The 19,618-nt window shown below is 44.6% G+C and overlaps 1 protein-coding gene across 1 annotated transcript; it reads left to right on the top strand.

Annotated features, from left to right (window-relative positions):
- Positions 1-45: 45 nt before the first annotated feature.
- Positions 46-19,618, top strand: SNX16 (sorting nexin 16). The gene is made up of 8 exons (XM_036264382.1): positions 46-140; positions 2,342-2,816; positions 6,081-6,167; positions 9,094-9,242; positions 12,328-12,397; positions 16,485-16,621; positions 17,109-17,228; positions 17,868-19,618. The coding sequence occupies exons 2-8, from the start codon at positions 2,442-2,444 to the stop codon at positions 17,959-17,961; spliced, it is 1,032 nt and encodes a 343-aa protein (XP_036120275.1). The 5' UTR covers positions 46-140; positions 2,342-2,441; the 3' UTR covers positions 17,962-19,618.

Raw genomic sequence — 19,618 nt, 5'->3', positions numbered from 1 at the left:
GGGCGCGCGGAGCCGCTGCAGCCGGGGCGGCGTCACGTGCGGCGGCTCGTGGAGTGGGTGGAGACGGAGAGCCGCCGCGCAGGGGTCGGACCGAACCGTCACGGGACGCGGGCTCGATCGGGACCGCGGACTGGGCTGAGGTGGGGACACAGCGGCGGCGTGGTCTGGGCGCTCGTGCGGTGACACCTGCGCCCCGCGGCGGGCGGAGGGCGCCGCACAGTCCCCGGGGCCCGCAGGCCAGCGCCGACGGCGGGGGCCCGGGACCCCCCGTGGGGAGCGGCCGTCGTGGGCCCGGGACCCCGGTGCGGGCGGGCTGAGCCTGCCGCCCCCCGCCGCCCGCACCTGCCCGCGGGCTCCGCCGTCTGGGCGCCAAGAGAGCGCAGACGCCCCCCTGAGCCTCCGCGTCCGCAGGTCGGAAGCGCCCTTGTTGGCGGGCGGGCCCGGTACGTCCTACGAGACCCGGGAGCGCGGGGCGGCCAGATGGGCCATGGGCGGCCGAGGTTCGGAGCCGGCGGAACCGGGCGCTGCGGGTCCAGCGTTTGTCTACGGGCGGGGCCGGCTGAGACTCGCTCTCGGGCGTTGGGAGTGCGCGTGCCGCCTCCTTCCCCGCCGGCGGCTGCCCTGGGTCCAGCGGACCCCGTGGTCGTGTCCGCGCGCTGGTCCGCGGTTCCTGCCGTTCCCAGGGTATTATTTGAGGACTTCTCCGCCAACCTCCCCTGCTCGGTGTCCTGATGGAGTTGTTCCGTGATGAGACCCGCCAGCCCTGTTGGCAGCAGGAGTTACTGAGCATGCGTGGTGGAGAGTTCGTGCCCTCCGTTGGGGCCTGGTGGAGTCCGTGGTTATCGGAACCGATGAAGGACGTTTATTTATTTGCTTTTTTTCTTTATTGATTTTAGAGAGAGGAAGGGGGGGCGGAGAGACAGAAATATCCATGAGAAAGAACATCAACTGGCCGCCTCCTGCACGCCCCCCACTGAGGATCGGGCCCACAACCTGGGCATGTGCCCTGACCGGGAATCAAACCGGTGACCTCTTGGTGCAGGGTCAACGCTCAACCACTGAGCCACACCAGCGGCTGATGAAGGGGGTTTAAGTAAACGGTGGACTCTTTTCATCTCCTGGGAGACAAGTTTCATGTTCATTCGGGTTTATTTGATTTATTTAATCAAGCCCTCCCCCTCCCCCAAATGCATTGGAGCCTGGATTTCATGAACTGTTACTTGAAGAGCTTCTGGTTCCACTATTGTCCCTTCCTTTGGATGAGTCTTTAAAGCTTCACTAATTCAAAAGGTGATGTGAATAATTTTCCTTCCCCTCTCCCCTCTTCCCTTCTCTCCTTTTTTCCCTGTGCTGTAGTCAGGACTAGATGCAGAAAATAAAACCTCAGGAAGGTGGAAACAAACATTACGAAAATCTATCACAAAGAAGTAGAGTGGAGCTGGTGGGAATGCAGACTGGTGCAGCCACTATGGAAAACAATATGGTGTTACCTCAAAAAATTAAAAATTGAACTTCCATTTGACCCAGTGATCCCACTTCTAGGAATATACCCTAAGAAGCCTGAAACACCAATCAGAAAGAATATATGCACCCCCATGTTCATAGCAGCACTAATTACAATAGCTAAGATCTGGAAACAGCCCAACTGTCCATCAGTAGACGAATGGATAAAAAAGTTGTACATATACACAATGGAGTACTATGCAGCTATAAGAAAGAAAGATCTCTTATCCTTTGAGACAACATGGAGGTTCCTGGAAAGTAGTATCCTAAGTGAACCAAGCCAAGCAGAAAAAGATAAATACCACATGATCTCACTTATATACGGAATATAATGAACATAACAGTCTGAGGAATAAGGTAGACCCAGAAACATGGAAGTGGGATACAGACTGACAACCCTCAGAAGAGGGGGTGGTGGGGGGAGGGAAGAGATAAACCACAGAACTTATATGCATGTATGCATAATTAATGGACGTGGACAACAAAGCCGGGGACGGGGCAGGGGGATGGGGAGAAGGGTATCAATGGGGTAAAAAAGGAGAAACATCTGTAACAAAAATATAGTTAAAAATTTTAAAAAAAGGTAGAGTGGAGAAGAAAAGGATAACATGAGTGTCAAGAAAAAGGGTGTGGATTTCTGCTCTCTTTAACTTGCAAATAAGAGTCCTTGGAGATAATATTTTGCATTTAAAGGGAAGAGATTTGGGGCCTGTTTTCATTCCAGATAAAGTAATAGAGCGTCACAAAATTAAAAGAAATGGATAAGAACATTGTGGGGTTTTTGGATAATGCCACAGATTAAAGACCAGTCTTTCAACATGTTCTTCTCATTTTCTAGATAGCGAATTCCCAGGAAGAAGAAAATGGATTGCACATCAGTTGTTCTCTAAATATTTGGTCGCAGCAGTGTGCAGGTTTGTTGCAAAGCCCCAAAGAAAATGGCAACTCCTTATGTCCCAGTTCCCATGCCCATAGGGAGCTCGGCTTCTGGTTTTACGACCAACAGAAACCAAAGAAGTTCTTCTTTTGGGAGCATCTCAACAAGCTCAAACTCTTCCAAAGGCCATTTGGAAGACTCACATGTGGGAAATGTGAAACAGACAGATGTACATCATCAAACGGGTAGCACTTCATCAGTCTGCAGCAGCCCCCTTCTTAGGACTAAATTTACAAATGCAGATTCCTGCATTGAGTATTCTACTAGACCGAGAGACAGTGAAGAAGAGAATCCTGAAACAGAGAATTTGGAAGATAGGCCTTCCACACCTACGATTCTGGGTTACGAGGTGATGGAAGAAAGAGCTAAATTTACTGTGAGTATCGACCTTTGCTGCACAGCAGTAACCAGTGAAAGACTGGCCCTGGCCAGTTTTGCTCAGCAGTTAGAGCATTGCCTGCAGACCTAAGGGGAAGGGTTTCGGGTTCGATTCCCAGTCAAGAGCACATACCTGGGTTGTAGGTTTGAGCCCTGGCCCGATTGGGGTCATGTAGGAGGCAACCGATCTGTGTGTCTCTATCATATAAATGTTCCTCTCCCTCTTTCTCCCCCCCTCTCTCCCTCCCATCTCTAAAAACCAATTGAAAAATATGCATGGGTGAGGATTAACTCCCCCCCCCAAAAAGCGAAGAAAGTGAAAGACTGACTCACCTTATTCTACACCTATGTTAAATTTGTTAATGTTGGCATGTACTTGTAATTTCATGAAGATGAAATTCAAGTGGTTTTTGTAGTCTAAATCCTGTCCTTGTGGTAAGTAAACTTGCCGTACTTGAATGAATTGTCACAAACCAGACATATCTGTGAAGCTGGCACCCAGATTGAGAAAGAACATAACTAGCATCCATCACCACCACCATGCTGCCCTTCAGTCAGTACCCTCTTTCCTGGTAGCCTACATTAATTTTGCCTATATTTGTGCTTTATATAAGGGGAATTGTTGAGTGTGTACTCTTTTGGGTATGATCTCTTCAGCATTGTGTGTGTGAGACTCCTCGACCTTGCATGTAAAGGTAGGCAGCTCATTTTTATTACTGATACTGTTCCTTTGTGTGAATGTATATCCATTCTCCTGTTGCAGAGAACTTGGATAATTACCCATTTGGGGTTCTTGAAAATACCACCACTATGAACCTTGTAGTGCTTGTCACTCAGTACACACATGGATGCATCTTTGATGTCTGCCAAGGAATAAAATTGCTGGGTCATATTCTCAGCTTTAGAAGATACGAGCAATGTACCAGAGTGGCTGTATAATTTATTCTCTTATAAGCAGTGTATGAGAGTTCCAATCACCCCACACTTTCCCAACATGTGGTATTTTTCCATCTTTTTCATTTTAACTATTCTGGTGGGTGGAGTAATATCAAATTGTGGTCTTAATTTGCATTTCTTAATGACTAATGAAATGGAAGATAATTTTTGGCCATTTGGATAATCTCTTTTGTGAAGACTCTGTTCGAGATCTTTATACATTTTTCTTTGGGGAAGCCTTTTCCACTTTACTTTATAGTTTTCTGTGCATTTTGGACATGAGTCTTACTCATGAACATGTATCGTGAGTATCATCTCTCTGCTTTGCCTTTTCACACCCTTAGTGATTGATGCATTTGATAAATAAATGTTCTTAATTTTATTTATTTTTTTAATTTTTTTTTTATTCCTCACCTGAGGATTTTTTTTTTTCTACTTATCAGATAGAGTGGGAAGGAGGGAGAGAGACGGAGAGAAACATCAATGTGATAGAGCCACATTGACTGGTTGCCTCTTGAACAACCCAACCAGAACCAAGGACAAACCACAACCAAGGTACATCCCCTTGACCGGAATTGAACCCGCGACTCATTGGTCCTCGGGCCAATGCTCTAACTGCTGAGCCAAACCAGCCAGGGCAAAGGCTCTTAATTTTAATACAGTTCAGTTTGTTAACGTTTTCTTATGTGGTCAGCACTCTCCAAAAACCTGCCTACTCACATCGAACAATGTCCTATATTTTCTTCTAAACATACTGTGATTCTTTTAGATCAGGACTTTCTAAAAGTTTGATTGTTCTACCTTTCGTATCTATATCTATAAACCACCTGGAATTGAGTTTTGTCCATGGTGTGATCTCCATATGAGATCATATGATCAGTTTTTATTGAGACCACTGCTCTCTCCTCTACATTTGCACTGTTCCTGTGACACAGATCGGATCATAAATGTGTGGGTCTGTTTCTGGGTTCCATTCTTCCTTTCTTGACCAATTCTACAGTCTTGATGATTAAAGCTTCCTGATAGGTCCTGGTGTCTGGCTCCAGCTGTGTGGCTCTTCGGGGCTGTCTCGGCCGCTCTGGGCCCTCTGTGTTGGGATTGTACTAAGCTCAGGCTCATCTGGGAGAACGGACGTCGTTGCAGTGCCGAGTTCTAGTCTGTGAAGTCAGTCCCTTTACTTCTGTCATTCACTTTTCAGAATGACGATCTGTAGTTTTCAGGGTAGAGGTCTAATACTTGGTTAGATTTATGTCCAGGTGTGGATGTTGTTGGATGTTCTTTGTAGTTTTTTCTGTTTTATGTTTGTTCTTTGCCAGTTTATATATATCAGGCTTGTGTATTTATGTATCCAGTGACTTCACTAAATTCACTTATTAGTTGAAATTGTTTTTCTCTTGTACTTTATTGAGGTAAAGTTTATATGTTTATGCCTTATCTTGTTACAGATTTACAGTAGTATGGAAGGACCTCCAAGAAAAAATCATTGAGAAAATTTATGGAGAGACGATCTTTACAGTTAAATTAGCATAAGAATGATGATGTGTTGAGAAATTTGCAAGAACCTTTTTGTTTTCTTGATTTTTAGGGAGAGAGGAAGGAAGAGGGAGAGAGAGAGAGAGAAATATTGACGCGAGAGAACATTGATTGGCTGCCTCCTGCACGCCCCCCACTGTTGATTAGCCACAACCTGGGCATGTGCCTTGACCAGGAATCGAACTGGTGACCTCTTGGTGCCGAGTTAACACTCAACCACTGAGCCACACCTGCCAGGCTAATTCTTTCATATTATAAGCTTTTTTAAATAGTGACATGCTTCAAGTTTTTCTATTCAATAGCCTAGATAATTGTGCATAATTATATAAATGTAAACTTTTATCTAATATGGGTATTTTCAGCTTGTATTTCAGCCTTGAAGATTAAAACATCAAACTTATTTAAAAAGTTTGCCTGGTAGTATTAAGTTTAAAATTAAATTGATTGTATAATGGACAAGAGTGGCTATTTCTCATAGCTTTTTCAGGCATGGATGATTCTTTTATCAGTTTTAAAATGTGTGGCATAAAATATATTTTGGAAACTGATGAGTTCATTTATTCTTAGTGTGCACCCAAGAAAGCATTTTATCACACATTATCATACTCTTGTTTCTTAAGAAAAAAATCTTGCTTTTGGTGCCTACATCAACTGTACATTTCATGGTCTAAATGATTTCTGATATTTTTAACATAATAGTTGTTATGATCTAGATTGTCAAGTAAAAGTTTTTTAAATATTTTATTTGAATTTTTAAATATCTTTATGTATTTTTTAACCTTTCCTCTCATAGGTATATAAAATACAAGTAAAGAAAAACCCAGAAGAAAGCTGGGTAGTTTTCAGAAGATACACTGACTTCTCTAGGCTTAATGATAAAGTAAGTACTTTAACAAATCTCAAATGGACTTTTCAGTTTTGACTTACCAGTTCCTAACAGTTCTGCTGTTATATTTGTGTTTTTTCTTCCTTGTTAATTATTTGCTAGTTCCTAAGAAAATTCACTGTTTCCTTTCTCTTTAGTAGCCTAAAGTCCCATCTCTACACATAGCTTTCTGTTTTTGAAAGCAAGAAAAAAATGTGAAAGCCTTAAAATTATTAACACAAATATAATTAAAATACACCTGTTTGTTACCTACTGTGATTTAGGTGGGCTCAGCTGGGTGCGTTGCTTTGGCTCCAGCACAGTCAGGATTAAGCTCTTGGCTATATTGGGCTCCTATCTGGAGGCTCTGGGAAAAAATCAGCGTCCAGGCTCATTCAGGTTGTTGACACAGTTCACTTTCTCGTGGTTGTAAGACCAGGGTCCCTGTGTCCTTGCTGGTTGTCAGCCAGAGGTGGTTCCTACCTCAGAGCCGGCCCTGCTCTGCAGAGCACAGCGGGGCCCTGCCTCCGCTTTCTCTCCTGCCGCCAGCACAGGAAGCTCTACTTAAAATGCTCCTGTGATGACGGACTCTCAGGGAATCTTCCAGTGGTTAGGGTCATCCAGCGGGGGTCCTAATCACAGCTGCAAAACCCCTTTGCTGTGAAAGGTGACGCAGTCACAGAAGCAACACCAGGGGCAGAAGTCACGCGTCCTTTTTCGGAGACTTGTTTATAGAAACATCAAATGCCTATTATGATGTGATTTTTGCAGAAATATGTTAATGTTTTAATGTAATGAAATATAAAAACTAGCACTTATTAAAGTTGTGTTAAGCTAATGTATAGTTTCCAAACTGTACTTTGTTCAAAATAAAGTTACTCATTACCCGTAATCTATAATACGAAGTACACGTAAGATGAACACTTTGTGAGGAGTTAATTGTGGGATAACTTCCTCTTCTGAGGATAATTTTTTAAGGGGGAAAATGTCTAACTATGTATGTGAACATATGGGACATTTAAATTTTAATGCTCAAAATTAATAAAAAGACTTTTTATTTCCTCTTCATGGTTTTTATTATTTTCACTGTCAACACATTAAATAACAAAACTCCAAGGCCAAAATTATCTAGTTACATCTTGAAATCAAATCAAGGTTTTCAATTGTCCAAGTTGCTTTCTAGGTTTTGTCTTATTTATTTTATCATCACGTATTTATAGAAACATAGACAAAACGTTGTATTTTATGTTTTTACTTAACATTTTACCCTGTGAATTTCCCTCTAGTCTGTCTTTTGTTACCTTGTGATACTTAGTTTCACGTCTAAGAACAGAAACGTGAATGTCCATGGTTCTGCTCGTTCACCCACTTACATGGCACAGATGGCTGACTACCTGTGCCAGCCGGGCCCGTGCCAGGCCGACGGACGCAGCCCCGAGTGAGACAGCCGTCCGGTCCAGGCATGGTTTCAGCCTCGCTGTCCTTTGGACTTCCTGGAGGCCTTCTAAAATTAAGGTGCCCAGGCCACACCCCAACCAATTAAATGACGGTGCCAGGCCACACCCCAGCCAATCAAACCCCAATCCCTGGGAGGCAGGACAGTCATTTGTCTCCTGCAGGTCCTCGGGTGGTTCCCATGTGCAGCCAAGGTTTGGAGTCACTGGTCTAGGAGAAGAGTCCAAAATTAAATAAATGTTATTTACATTGTGATGTATGTCATTTAAAAATAAATTAGTACTTTCTAAAAACGTTGGAAGCAATATATCAAGTCCCTTATGCTCTTCCAGAATCTTGTCACTGACCACCAGGAGGTTAACTCTGTTCCCCTTCCCCTTGAACCTGGGTGAACTTGGACAGTGGAGATGCTGCTGCCTGGCTAGGCCGTACACAATGCATGGCTCCATCCTGACTTCCTCTCAGGATGCTCCCCCAGAGCTCAGCTTCTACACTGTGAGAAAGTCCAGGACATTCCACGTTAAGACTGGCTGATGCCACAGCTAAGGTCTCAGCAGCCAGCGCCGTCCCCTGCACACACGTGGGAGTGAGCTTCCGGTGGTTCCAGGCCCACTTAGGTCTTCCAGCTGTCCTGACTCATCATGGGACAAAGATAAGCCTCCTCACTGTGCCCACAGAGTCCATGGCCTAATAAATGGTGGTTTATGTCACTGAGTGTTACACAGTCACATAACAGAGTAGATAAAGGCAGACCAAACCCAGCTTAGGTTGGAAAAGTCTCTCCCTAAGAACAGAAAATTTAAGCAAACATGCAAAATGGATCAAAAACCAAAATGTAGAAGCTAAAACTATGAAAGTCTAGGAGAACACATGGAAGAATATTCTTGCAACCTTGGAGTGAGCAAAGATTTGGGATCTAAAAAAGTATAACCCAAAAAATATCAAAAGGGATGAATTAGGTAACATTAAAATTTAAAATATATGCTGTTAAGAGTTTTAAAATGAAAAGGCAGGCCATAGTCTGGGAGAAAATATTTGTCCTACATATATCTGACAAGAGACTTATATCTGGAATATAGAAGGAACTATTAATAATAAAAACAGCACAGTTTTTCCTAAAAAGTGGGGGGATCTGAAGATTTGAATAGATAACTCACCAAAGAGAATATGCAGATCCAAATAAGCACATGCGAGATTCAATGTCATCAGTGAGCAGGCATGCAAGTGAACACCCAAAGAAGCTGCCTGACTCCCACGGGATGGCTGCGTTAGCCACAGACCTGCAGGTGTGCCGGAGGGGCGCGGCTGAGTTGTGGGCACCGTGGGGAGAAGTCGGGACCTAAGCAAGGCCTTAAGAGCTTAGTTGGATTTAATTCTTTTATGTTAAGCTTGTTTCATGAACAGTTGTACCTAGTCATCAGGATAGATTTTGTAGACTTGGTAGCATGGAGTTGAACAATGTATATATTTTTTTCTTCTTTTTCAGTTAAAAGAGATGTTTCCAGGCTTTCGATTAGCACTTCCACCAAAACGCTGGTTTAAAGATAATTACAATGCCGACTTTTTAGAAGATAGAAAATTAGGATTACAAGCATTTCTTCAAAATTTAGTAGCTCACAAGGACATTGCTCACTGGTATGTAATAAACGGAAATAAGAGGTTATAAATGCATTTCAACAGCTAGTTGAAGCCAAGACTAAGTCTAGGATGGTAGTTATTCAAGGTGAACAAAAGCTGTAAAACGAGTATAATTACCGAACAGAGCATGGAATTTTATTTTCTTCAGTGAGGAATTTATTTGCTGTTTGATTTGTATTAACACTTTTAAAAAGTCAGAAAAGTTAATAATTTATATATATTTAGACCACTCAACTCTTAACTTGATTTCAGTTTTTAGTATTTTAGCAATCATTTAAACAAAGTGGCCCTCATATTAGATTTTTGGTTAATATGACACTATAATTCTGAGGGTAATATTTTTCATATCTTTTCAAAGTAATGCAAAAATATGAAAATTGTGAAGCTGGGTTGGTTTGTATAGAAGGTAAAGTGAAAATACCAGAATCATTGAACAGGGAGAGAAAGGGTCTATGTGGGTTTTGCTTCTGAATGCATTTACCAGAAAGTTGCTGTATGATTTACTATCAGCTGGGTGTCTACTTTTGGAACTTACGTCGTCAGACAGTAACCTGTTCTGACACGCAGGGCAGGGCAGCGATGGCACACAGGCCTGTCCCAGCTGTCTTCAGCAGGTGTTCCCAGAAGGACGTAAAACAAGAGCCACCCATCTCACTCCTACCCTGCCTTCTCGGCGTTTGCACTGCTGTCTCTCACTCGGCGCGCCTGCACGCTGCTTCCTTGTGCTGCCGGCGCTGGCAACTGTGGGAGACTCTGCCTCCACCCTCCTGTCCAGCCAGACCCCCTCACCCCACACTCACTCGTGTGGGTGCCCCTTGACACTGGTGTCTCAGAGTGACCTGGAACTGAAAACAGGCTTAACAGCTGACTCTAGAATTTCCCCCAGGATTCAGCAGCTCTCTACCCAGAACCCCTTATCCCTTCATGTTGTAAATTACATTCACCTCTGCCTACGTTTCCCCGTTCCTGCCTTTGCACCCAAGTCCAGGTGGTCTCACCTGAGTCACTGCAGAAGCTCCCCAGTCTTGCTCCCCACTCGGGCCTCTGCAGCTGCCCGAGGCCCGGGACCTGTCGTGATGCGGTCTGACCTCTCACCTGCCCGCCTGTCTTTCTGGCTCTGCACTTTGCTTCGTCCCCTGCACGTCAGCTGTGTTGGTCTCTTTATTTCCTGAGGTTACCTTGCTCTGCTGTCTCTTAGGGCCTTGCACTGTCCTGTTCCCTGGAGAGGCCATGTTTCCCACTACTGCCCATCCATCCTGGCCCAGATAACTCCATACAGCCTTCAACTTTCAGCAGACTTTGCTTCCCTAGGCCCCTGGCTTTCCTGACCACCTGCAGGTGCTTTATGATCATCAAGACCTTGGCTTGGTTCCCTCTTGCTCAAGGAGCTACATGGGTTTTAGCAGGGATTGAAATAAAACATTGGTTTTTGAAGCAGTGTTCTGGATTAGAAGGAGTAGGGCTGAGCATCAGGACCCAGGTGGACTAAGAGGACAGGGTGGGAAATGACCAGGGCTAAACGAGCCCCACAGGGAGCCAGATGCAAGCTCCACACCACAGCCAGCTCCCACAGTGACCCTCGCTGTCACCACCCTGATCCCCAGTGCCTCGTGCTCAGGGTGGCATCAATGTCTTTGTTGTTGTTAATCTCCACCTGAGCATATTTTCCCATTGACATGACAGAGACACATTGATTGGCTGCCTCCCCACATGTCCTGACCAGGACCGGGCCTTGAACCCGTTATCCCCTGGTGCCAACACTCTAACCGCTGAGCCACACCAGCCAGGGCGTAATGTCATTTTTTAAAACCTTTTTAACAGGTGGAGAATAATGAGGAGAAATATTAACTGATCTCTATCTGAAATCCCTCAGTAATGTTTTGACACAGTGATTTATGCCTACTCTTGATTTGACAGAAGTGTTATCTAATACTTAGTACATTTTTTACTTAATTCTTAATTGACCTCTTAATGAATTGTCAGCATTAGTTTTAGGGTTTTGTTTTGTTTTTTTCCTTTTATTTCATGGTTATAAATACTCAAGTTTTCTCTGTTTCCTTGACTGTGTCCTTTATTACCTATGTTATCAAGTTTTATAGTCTAGAAATTTACTTCTCTTTGGGATCTTCTGGATTGCTTTCTTAATACCACTTCTCTATATTAATTCATATTGTTTTTCTTGGGGAAGATTTCACTAAAAATCCCATTTTTCTCTACATGACCTCCCCTGTCATTAGCAACTCATCGGGCCCCATCTGAACCAGAAGCCCCCTCCGGTGCAGGCGGTCATCTCCTTTGTGTGGTGCAATCAGAAATTACATTTCTGTCCTTTACACTTAAAAAGTTAAATACCCATTTATGTTTTAACATGTACATAGAGTTGTCTCTCTCCAAAATTGCTTTTAGAAAGTGGAGTATTTGTACAGAAGGAGCTTAATTTCCTATATTCTTAACCCATTTCTGATCATTCCAAAGTATAAGCATAACAATACCATAGGTCATTATTTTGAAATTTATGAACATCGATCAATGGCATGGTCGGAATTTTTTTTCTTGAACTCTCTAGAGAAAATAAGTAAATTAATATAATTTTTTAAAAAGCCTGCAAGAAAAATCTTTAACTTTTTTCAGAGTAAATACTCTTCAGTTACTTTAGAGTCATCTTCTAAAGAAACAAATGGAGTATAAGTTATCATAACAAGATAATGACATTTCTCAATACTTTCAGCCAGCACTTATTGGAAGGAGATCTCACCTCTTATCTGCTCATCATTCAGATTGGTCTCGGCACCATTCTTCTGAGTTGTGTTTCATGTCCTTGTAGCTTTTATAGAACACAAATTCCACATCTCTATTTATGTTCAGAAGGTCTTAGAAAATAGTTTAAAATCTTTGTATCTTCTATATATTCTACATTTATATTTGATTACTTGTATGAATCCACATAAACCAAATTGTTTATTTTGGTATGTCAGCAGCCGACATGCTTGAAACACTGTGTAACTTCAAAGTAACTTCTGCTTTTTGCAATCTTCTGTAAATTTACTTGTACCCCAGCTAATTTTCTTTCTCCTTTGAAAAGCCTGGCAGTGAGAGAGTTCCTGTGCCTGGACGACCCGCCGGGTCCGTTTGATAGCCTGGAGGAGAGCAGGGTGAGTGCTGCGCCCTCTGCTGGGGGAGGAACGAGCCGGCCAGTGCAGGGCTGCGTGGTTCCGCGAACGGGTACAGACCGCAGGGTGTGATGACCGCAGGCCACGGTCTGCACAGGGAGCTCTAATGTTTAAGTCAAAGGTTTGTTTCACTGAAATCCATGCACCTGATTCAGTGGAAACACAAAAAGCTCTAGAATTAGATCCTGCATTTTATTCTCTTTATTTTTACTTTTTCCAAAAAAAAAGGGAAGTTAATTATGAATTTATTTTACTACTTTTAAAAGTATAATTTAGTATGTTGAGTTTTTTTCCCATCTAAGTAGTCAAGAACCTATAGTTGAAATGAAACCGAAACTTATTTTCCGAGTAGAGTTCCTGTTCTGTTGTCAGTTCAGGTCGGACTCGAGGCCGCTCAGGTCACCTGACGCACGTGGCAGGCGGCTTCTTTCTTGAAGGGATTGCTAGGTTATCAAAGCAGACTTGGTGATAATAGATTAGCTAGAATTATTTTGTAAGTTTTTTCCCCCAAATGTTTATTGGTGCTTAAATGGAACAGGTTTAATTGGTAGTTTGGTAATGTTTCCAGTTGAACTGAGTCAGTCCCTTGTATTAGGGTGAATACCATTGCTTTTTAGAAACATCTTTATGAAGTAAGGTCTTCATCCACAAAACTTGCTATTTCATTGTGAATGTACAATTTAATAATCTTAGTAAATTTACAGTGCTGTGCCATAAACCAATTTTAGAAATTCCCATCGCCTGAAAAAAAGTTCCTACCAACCATTTTACATTCCCAGCCCCTGACAACTACGGGTCTGCTCTCTCTCTGTAAACTTGCCTTTTCTGATGTTTCAGATAAACAGTCACAGTGTGTGTGTGCGTGTGTGTTGCATGCACCTATTAAAATCAGTATTCAATTATATAACTTTATGTGTATGGTATTTATAACATTATATGCACTCTTTGTATATATAGAAACATATAATCCTTGTATCTGGTTCCTTTCACTTACTGTAATGTTCTTGAGGGTCATCCATGTCATAGCCTCTATCAGCGGTTTTCCATTGTATATGTGGACCCATCTGACCGCCCAGTCACCGGGAGGGACACGACTGTTCTGTTCTGTTAGGAATGATGCTGTTGTGAACATCCTTGCAGAGGCTTTGTGGGGACCCCCGTTTTCATTCTCCTGGTTTGGCTCCAAGGAGCAGAATATCTGTTTATATGGCAAATCATGCTTGACTTTTTTAAGAAACTTACACACTGTTTTCTAACGTGGCTGTACCATTTTACATTCTCACCAGTAGTATATGAGAGTTCCGTTTCCTCACAAATATTCTTTTCTTTTTTCTAGGCTTTAAAAATTAGGGTGACTTTACATTTAAAATTGACATCCCAGCTCCTCTTAAAAGATGGGTAGAGCTGGTGTCACTGAGTCCCCCTTCTTGCAGGCACAAGAGTCTCGAGATGAGCGTGCCCCCTCCGCAGAGCCAGCACACCCCCCCCCCGCCCGTGCCCTCCCCAGTGATGGAGGGTGAGGCAGGTCATGCTCTGGATGAGCCAGAGCACCAGCCAGAGCATTGGTATAGTAATACGATGTGTCTTTTGATTCTAGCCATTCTTGTGGGTGTGTAGTGGTATTTTCTTTTATTGATGTTCAAGAGAGAGGAAGAGAGAGGGAGAGAGCGATAGAAACAACAATGAGAGAGAACATCGACTGGCTGCCTCCTGCATTATCCCACTGGGGATTGGGCCCACAGCCTGGGCGTGTGCCCTGGCCGGGAATCGAACTGGGACCTCTTGGAGCCACACTGGCTGGGCTGTGTAGTGGTGTTTTATTACAGTTTTAATTTGCATTTCCCCAATGATTATTTTTATGTTGATTGCTTTTTCATGGGCTTTTAGCCATTCATGATTTCTTGGATAAATTTTCCAGTTAAGCCTTTTGCCCATTTTTTTAGTTGGGCTGTTTGTCTTCATGAGTTGTAAGAGATCTTTATTTTGGATACAAGTCCTATATCAGATAAATGATTTATAAATATCATCTCCCGGTCTATATGTGTCTTTTCATCTTCTGACTGGTCTTGTGAAGTGCTGATGTGTTTAATGTTAATGGAGTTTGATCAGTCACTTGGGCTTATGCTTTGGGTGTTGTATCATAAGAACTCTTTGCCTCATACAGGGTCACAAAGATTTTTTTGTACTTTTTTTTCTAGAATTTTTATAGTCTAAATTCCTACGAGTAGGTCTCTGACCCATCCCAGGATGATTTTTTTGTAAGGTCTCACACCACACAAGATGAGAGTCTTAAGTTCCTGTAGATATCTAAGTGTGTCACTGCCTTTATTGATCTATGTTGAAACCTTTATCAAAAGTCAAATGAAAATAAAAGGAAGGGTATGCTTCTGGACTTCCAATTTTCTTCATTGAGCCAGTCACCGATCCTCATGTGTCTGCTCGAGGTATTGTGTGTGCGTTTGGACAGTCTAAACCCGTCTAAACCCAGTCTGCTCCCAGAGACCCTGCCGCGGTTCCGTGTCTGCATGTCCCTGTGCTGTGTGCAGAGCGACGCTGGAAGCTGAAGGACCTTCCAGCTTCGAGTCCTCGTGTGGTACCTCCTTAAGGCAGGTCTGCTGGCAACAAACGCTCAATCTCTGTTTTTCTGAGAGTGTTCATTTTTGAAGCCCGGTGTATTGAGAGATTTGACCTTTGGTGCTCTGTCATCCTACTACCTTCTGGGCGCTGTGATTTCTGGGGGAAGTCAGCCGTGAATGATGCTGCCCCCCCCCCCATGCGCATGAAGCGCCATCCACCCTCACGACTTCCCAGCGCATGGTTCTCGCCGACTTCCAGCCGCGCGATGATGTGCTGACGTGTGGGTCTCTCTGTGTTCCCCGTGCTTCGGATCATTGAGCTTCTTGAGTTTGTCAGATTCATGCTTGACATCAGACCTGGGAAGTTGTTGGCCATGATTTGTTCAAATAATTTTTCAGTCTTTTTCCACCCTTTCCTTCTGGGATTCCTGTTACTTGTATGTTTATGTGCTTTGTGTTCTACATCATGTTTCCGGAGTGCCATTCATGCTTCTTCAGTCACTGTTCTCTCTGCTCGAGCCGGACAGTTTCCATGCTCATCCATCCTCGAGCTCCCTGATTCGCGCTTCTGACATCTCCAGTCTGCTGCTGAGCCCTCTTGTTAATTTTTCATCTAGATTATTATACTTTTCAAATCCAGAATTTATCTTTTTTGTCATTTATTTTTATTTGTATTGAGGCTCTGTTTGTCGAGCACATGCCTTGTTCATTGCTGTGGTTCTGCATCTCCACGCCTGGCAGGCTCGAGTTCCCTGCCCGACTCTCCTTATGTTGACTGCATGCTCTTCCCCGTGGACTCTAGGATCAAACATGTGAGTTCAAGGGAAGCCTGTTGCATTGCATTTGTCATTGCAGCAGGTCTCAGTCGGCTCTGGAGAGCACAGTCAGCAGCAGCGAGTCTTCCTTTGGTCTTCGCTGGCTTGGTCCTCTGAGCCCTTCAGTAAGGTTGAGTTTTCTTTCCTTAGACTTCTAAGGAAAACTGTAGGACTTATATTTTTATTTCATAATTGGTACTTTATTATACCCTGATTTGTTTTTGTGTATTGCTTTTATATGTCACATCTGTTGGTGAGAACTCTCATCAGTTTGCAAATTCTTTTGGATTCACTGTTTACTATTTCTGTGTGCTATTCCTGAGCTAATGCCAATGGAATCAGTAGCCTCAGGTTTTTGTTTAAAATGCAGCCATTGAGGCCTGGGCAGAAGGGCTGAGGAGACGAGAAACTCACACAGCAGTTGTCAGTGGTTTTTCGTTCTACACTGGAGGGTCCATCCCTGCTCTTCTCAGACACACTGGGGAGGGTGGGGAGGAGAGCTGAGGCCACGGAGACCAAGACGCACACACACACCTGGGCGCAGACGTGCTGCCATGGTCGCCGTGGTCTTGTCTCCTCTGCCGTGGTCGCCGTGGTCGTTGTGGTCTCAAGAGACACTGAGCACGTCGTCGAGTATATTCTTCCCCTGCATATGGTGTCTGTGTGTTTGTTTTTAAGGCTTTCTGCGAAACGTTGGAGGACACCAACTACCGTTTTCAGAAAGAATTACTTGAAAAACAAAAAGAGGTGGATTCGCTGAGGAAACTGCTCAGTGAGAAGCAACTTCGCATAGACACGCTCGAGAGCAGGATCAGGTGCGTGAGTCCGGCTCTCTCTGGGCGGCCCTTGTGTTGTCATGTGATCGAGGGAATCCTGGTTCCTGCTCACAGACTCTGGGCGTACTGCCTCGTACATGAAGAAAGTCATCTTTGATCATTGATTTCAGAGCCTGACCAGTGGAAGGTGGGGAACATCAGGACAGTGAGCCTCTCGCTGTTCCGCAGGACAGACATTGTTCATTTTAACTTACTTAAGTGGTCTTTCTGTTTCTAGGCATTTATGCCAAATTTTCACATACGAAAGTTCTAGTTTGCCTTCTCGTCAGCATGTATTGATGCTAAAATTGTTTTAAATCATAAACACTAATGTTCTATTGACTGCCAATCAGTCAGCAGGTTACGAGCCATATGCCTGCATTCAGACCTAGCAGCTGGGAGCGAGGAGGCTGTGCGCTTCACAGCAGCGCCCTGGCAGCCAGGAGGGTGCTGGGGAAGGTGACCTGTCCCTGTGGTTCACTCCTAGAGCGCTGTGCTCGCACCCCGAGGAGGCGCTGCGCCTGTCCGAGCCAGGAGGTGAGCCCGCCCCGCAGGTGGAGGCCCCTGTGCCGGGGGCTGATCCGGAAGTCCTGGACGACGAGTCCAGGTGCGTGATGTTGAGTCTGTGAGAGCCTGGTCGTCTGCACAGTTGGAGAGAGAGTGTTACAATACTCAACAGAGTATCTTTCATGAGCTCACTGACTGTCGCATCACAAATCTGCTGAGCAAACAGAAAAAGACTGGAGGTGCTCTCGGCTGTCCCACGCAGGAGTCTCGGGCTTCGGGCTGTCTGTTTTCTTACTATTTCATTCGAGGCTCTGTCTGAATTAACTGGGCTGTGGGTCAGTTAATTAACTTCTTTGTAAACCCTCACAAGCTACTTCTCCCACGGTGTTGCTCTCCATCCCGGTGTGGGTGCTGCTCTAGCCTCCACCTGCCCAACAACAGGAAGGATGAAAAACTGAATCTCTAGAAGTTTTTATTGCCTATAAATCCAAATTAATTATTAATACTTAAGTGTAAATGGTCAAGCTGTAATTAGGACAACACATTTATGTTTGTAAGGATAATTACAAATGAGATTTTTATGGACAAATAGTTGTTGGAAGAGCTGAAAGAGTTAACATTGATCTGCACAAGCTCTGGCAGGGACAAGTGGAAGCAGCCGGTTCTGGCTGGGCCCAGACGCTCTGGCACTGTGCCGGTGAGAGCGCGGCCCCGTCCCAACACTGACCTCTCTCCGCAGAGCTAGCGACAGGCCCTGCTGCAGGCTCCCGGAGCCCCAGAGCCCCGCGTCGGACATCGAGGTGGCAGAAGTCGCGTACGACGCCGAGGACTGACCTGCGGGCCCTCCCTTCCGACACTGCAACTCTGCGACCGAACACCAGTGCTGAGGGAGACACTGCCGGTCGCGGGACTGCGTGGACGCACGTGTGTGGCGTTGGCATGGGAGCCGCTCCGAGCTACTGGGACAGGAGCGTGTTCACTGCGCTCTGAGCAGTGTCTGTCGTCCCGCCCTTGGGTTCATGCACTAAAGAATCTAGTTAGATCTGTAATCAGCACCCACATTCTTAAATACTGGGCATGAATTATTTTGGTGTTTTGCCAATATATTGCTCCGAACCACTGTGTTTAAATTACGTTATATTAGTCAAACGCAATGCATTGCATGTTGCTCTCTGGCTGATGCGTCCTTCTTTGTGTCTTTGATATGATACAATTTCACTAACCGTTTAAACCAGTGGTAAAGGACTGAGGTTTAAATGTTGACATGTTTACCATCTCTACATAGAAATTGCTTATTTAGAATGTTACTATTTAAAAGTACAACACTCCTAGTACCAAAGGAAAACTGTGTGAAAGAGCTGTAATTATATAGCTAATGTGATGAAATAGCCTTGGTTTTAAAAGCTGATTCATTAACATCACAAGCCTAGAGTAGTTCCCGTTCACTGTTACACTTGTTTCCTTTCCACGTGGTCTTTATCTCCATTCTCTCCCTGCAGAATCAGTGAGCTGCCTCTGTCAGAACACTACCTCTTTGTGCTAACCAAGGCATACTCTTGAAAATATATTATAGAGTCTAAGTAAATAGGGAGTTATACAAAAAATAAAGATAAAAAGCCATATCTATCACAAAGGCCCTCACTGTGTTGGCTCCTGGCATTGCATTTTTATTCCTGTACATGTAAATATGTTACTATCATCTATTCTTAGCCGATTTTCTTTTTAATATATTTAGCCAAGCCATGCACTTTATGTGATTAACTCCTTTGTGCCAAGTCGAGTGGTACGTTTGTCCATGAGAGGAGGGAGGCGCTCCTCCGCTCTGTGCCCCGGCCTCCTCGGATCCATGCCCTCCCTCCGCGCGACTGGCGCTCACCGTGCTGCTGGGCGTCGTGTTCGCTGGTGTCGTGGCCCCGCCTCTGGTACATCGCACCTCGTCTACTTCTGAAAACAGAGGAGCTGGCGGGAGGAGGAGTGACAAGGTCCATCGTTTCTTCACCAAGAAACACACCCACGCGCGTCAGGGTGTTGGCTGCACTAGGCGTGGGGTTACAGTTCTCCCGTGGGCTGACAGGCCCAGCGTGGCTCTTAGCCCGTGGCCTACAGAGCAGACTGTACCAGAGACCAGACATCTTAGACGTGTGTCGGGTACCACGGGACGCGGTGTCTGTTCTCCCGGGTGCACCCGGAGTGCTCGCTCTCCTGGGACAGAGCGCAGCACCTGGTCATGGTGCCTCCCAAATGTTTTCCAGGGTTAAGGAAGGTTTAGAAAGAACAATCATTTAAACTAATTGATACAATTTTTAGTCTAATGAAACGTGATTATCTGTACTGCATTCCATATGTTAGAGCCCTGCGTGTCCGTCCCAAAGTGAGCCACGCGCAGCCCCACCTCCAGAGGAGTGTGGTCCCGTCGGGCGGGCGAGGAGCTGTTGGCGCGCCAGCCTCAGTCGCCTGTGTTCAGGGTCTACCTGTACTTTCTGATGTATT

The sequence above is a fragment of the Molossus molossus genome, unplaced genomic scaffold, assembly GCF_014108415.1.
Source record: "Molossus molossus isolate mMolMol1 unplaced genomic scaffold, mMolMol1.p scaffold_m16_p_16, whole genome shotgun sequence".
Lineage (NCBI taxonomy): Eukaryota > Metazoa > Chordata > Mammalia > Chiroptera > Molossidae > Molossus > Molossus molossus.
The sequence above is the reverse complement of the archived record's forward strand: the minus strand, read 5'-3'. Positions and strand labels throughout refer to the sequence as shown.

Excerpts from the sequence above, each read along its gene's own strand:
- SNX16 (XM_036264382.1), top strand. The coding sequence starts at position 2,442 with ATGGCAACTCCTTATGTCCCAGTTCCCATGCCCATAGGGAGCTCGGCT. Across the intron at positions 9,243-12,327 it reads CACAAGGACATTGCTCACTG|CCTGGCAGTGAGAGAGTTCC; the intron begins GTATGTAATAAA and ends TCCTTTGAAAAG. Across the intron at positions 16,622-17,108 it reads ACGCTCGAGAGCAGGATCAG|AGCGCTGTGCTCGCACCCCG; the intron begins GTGCGTGAGTCC and ends GTTCACTCCTAG.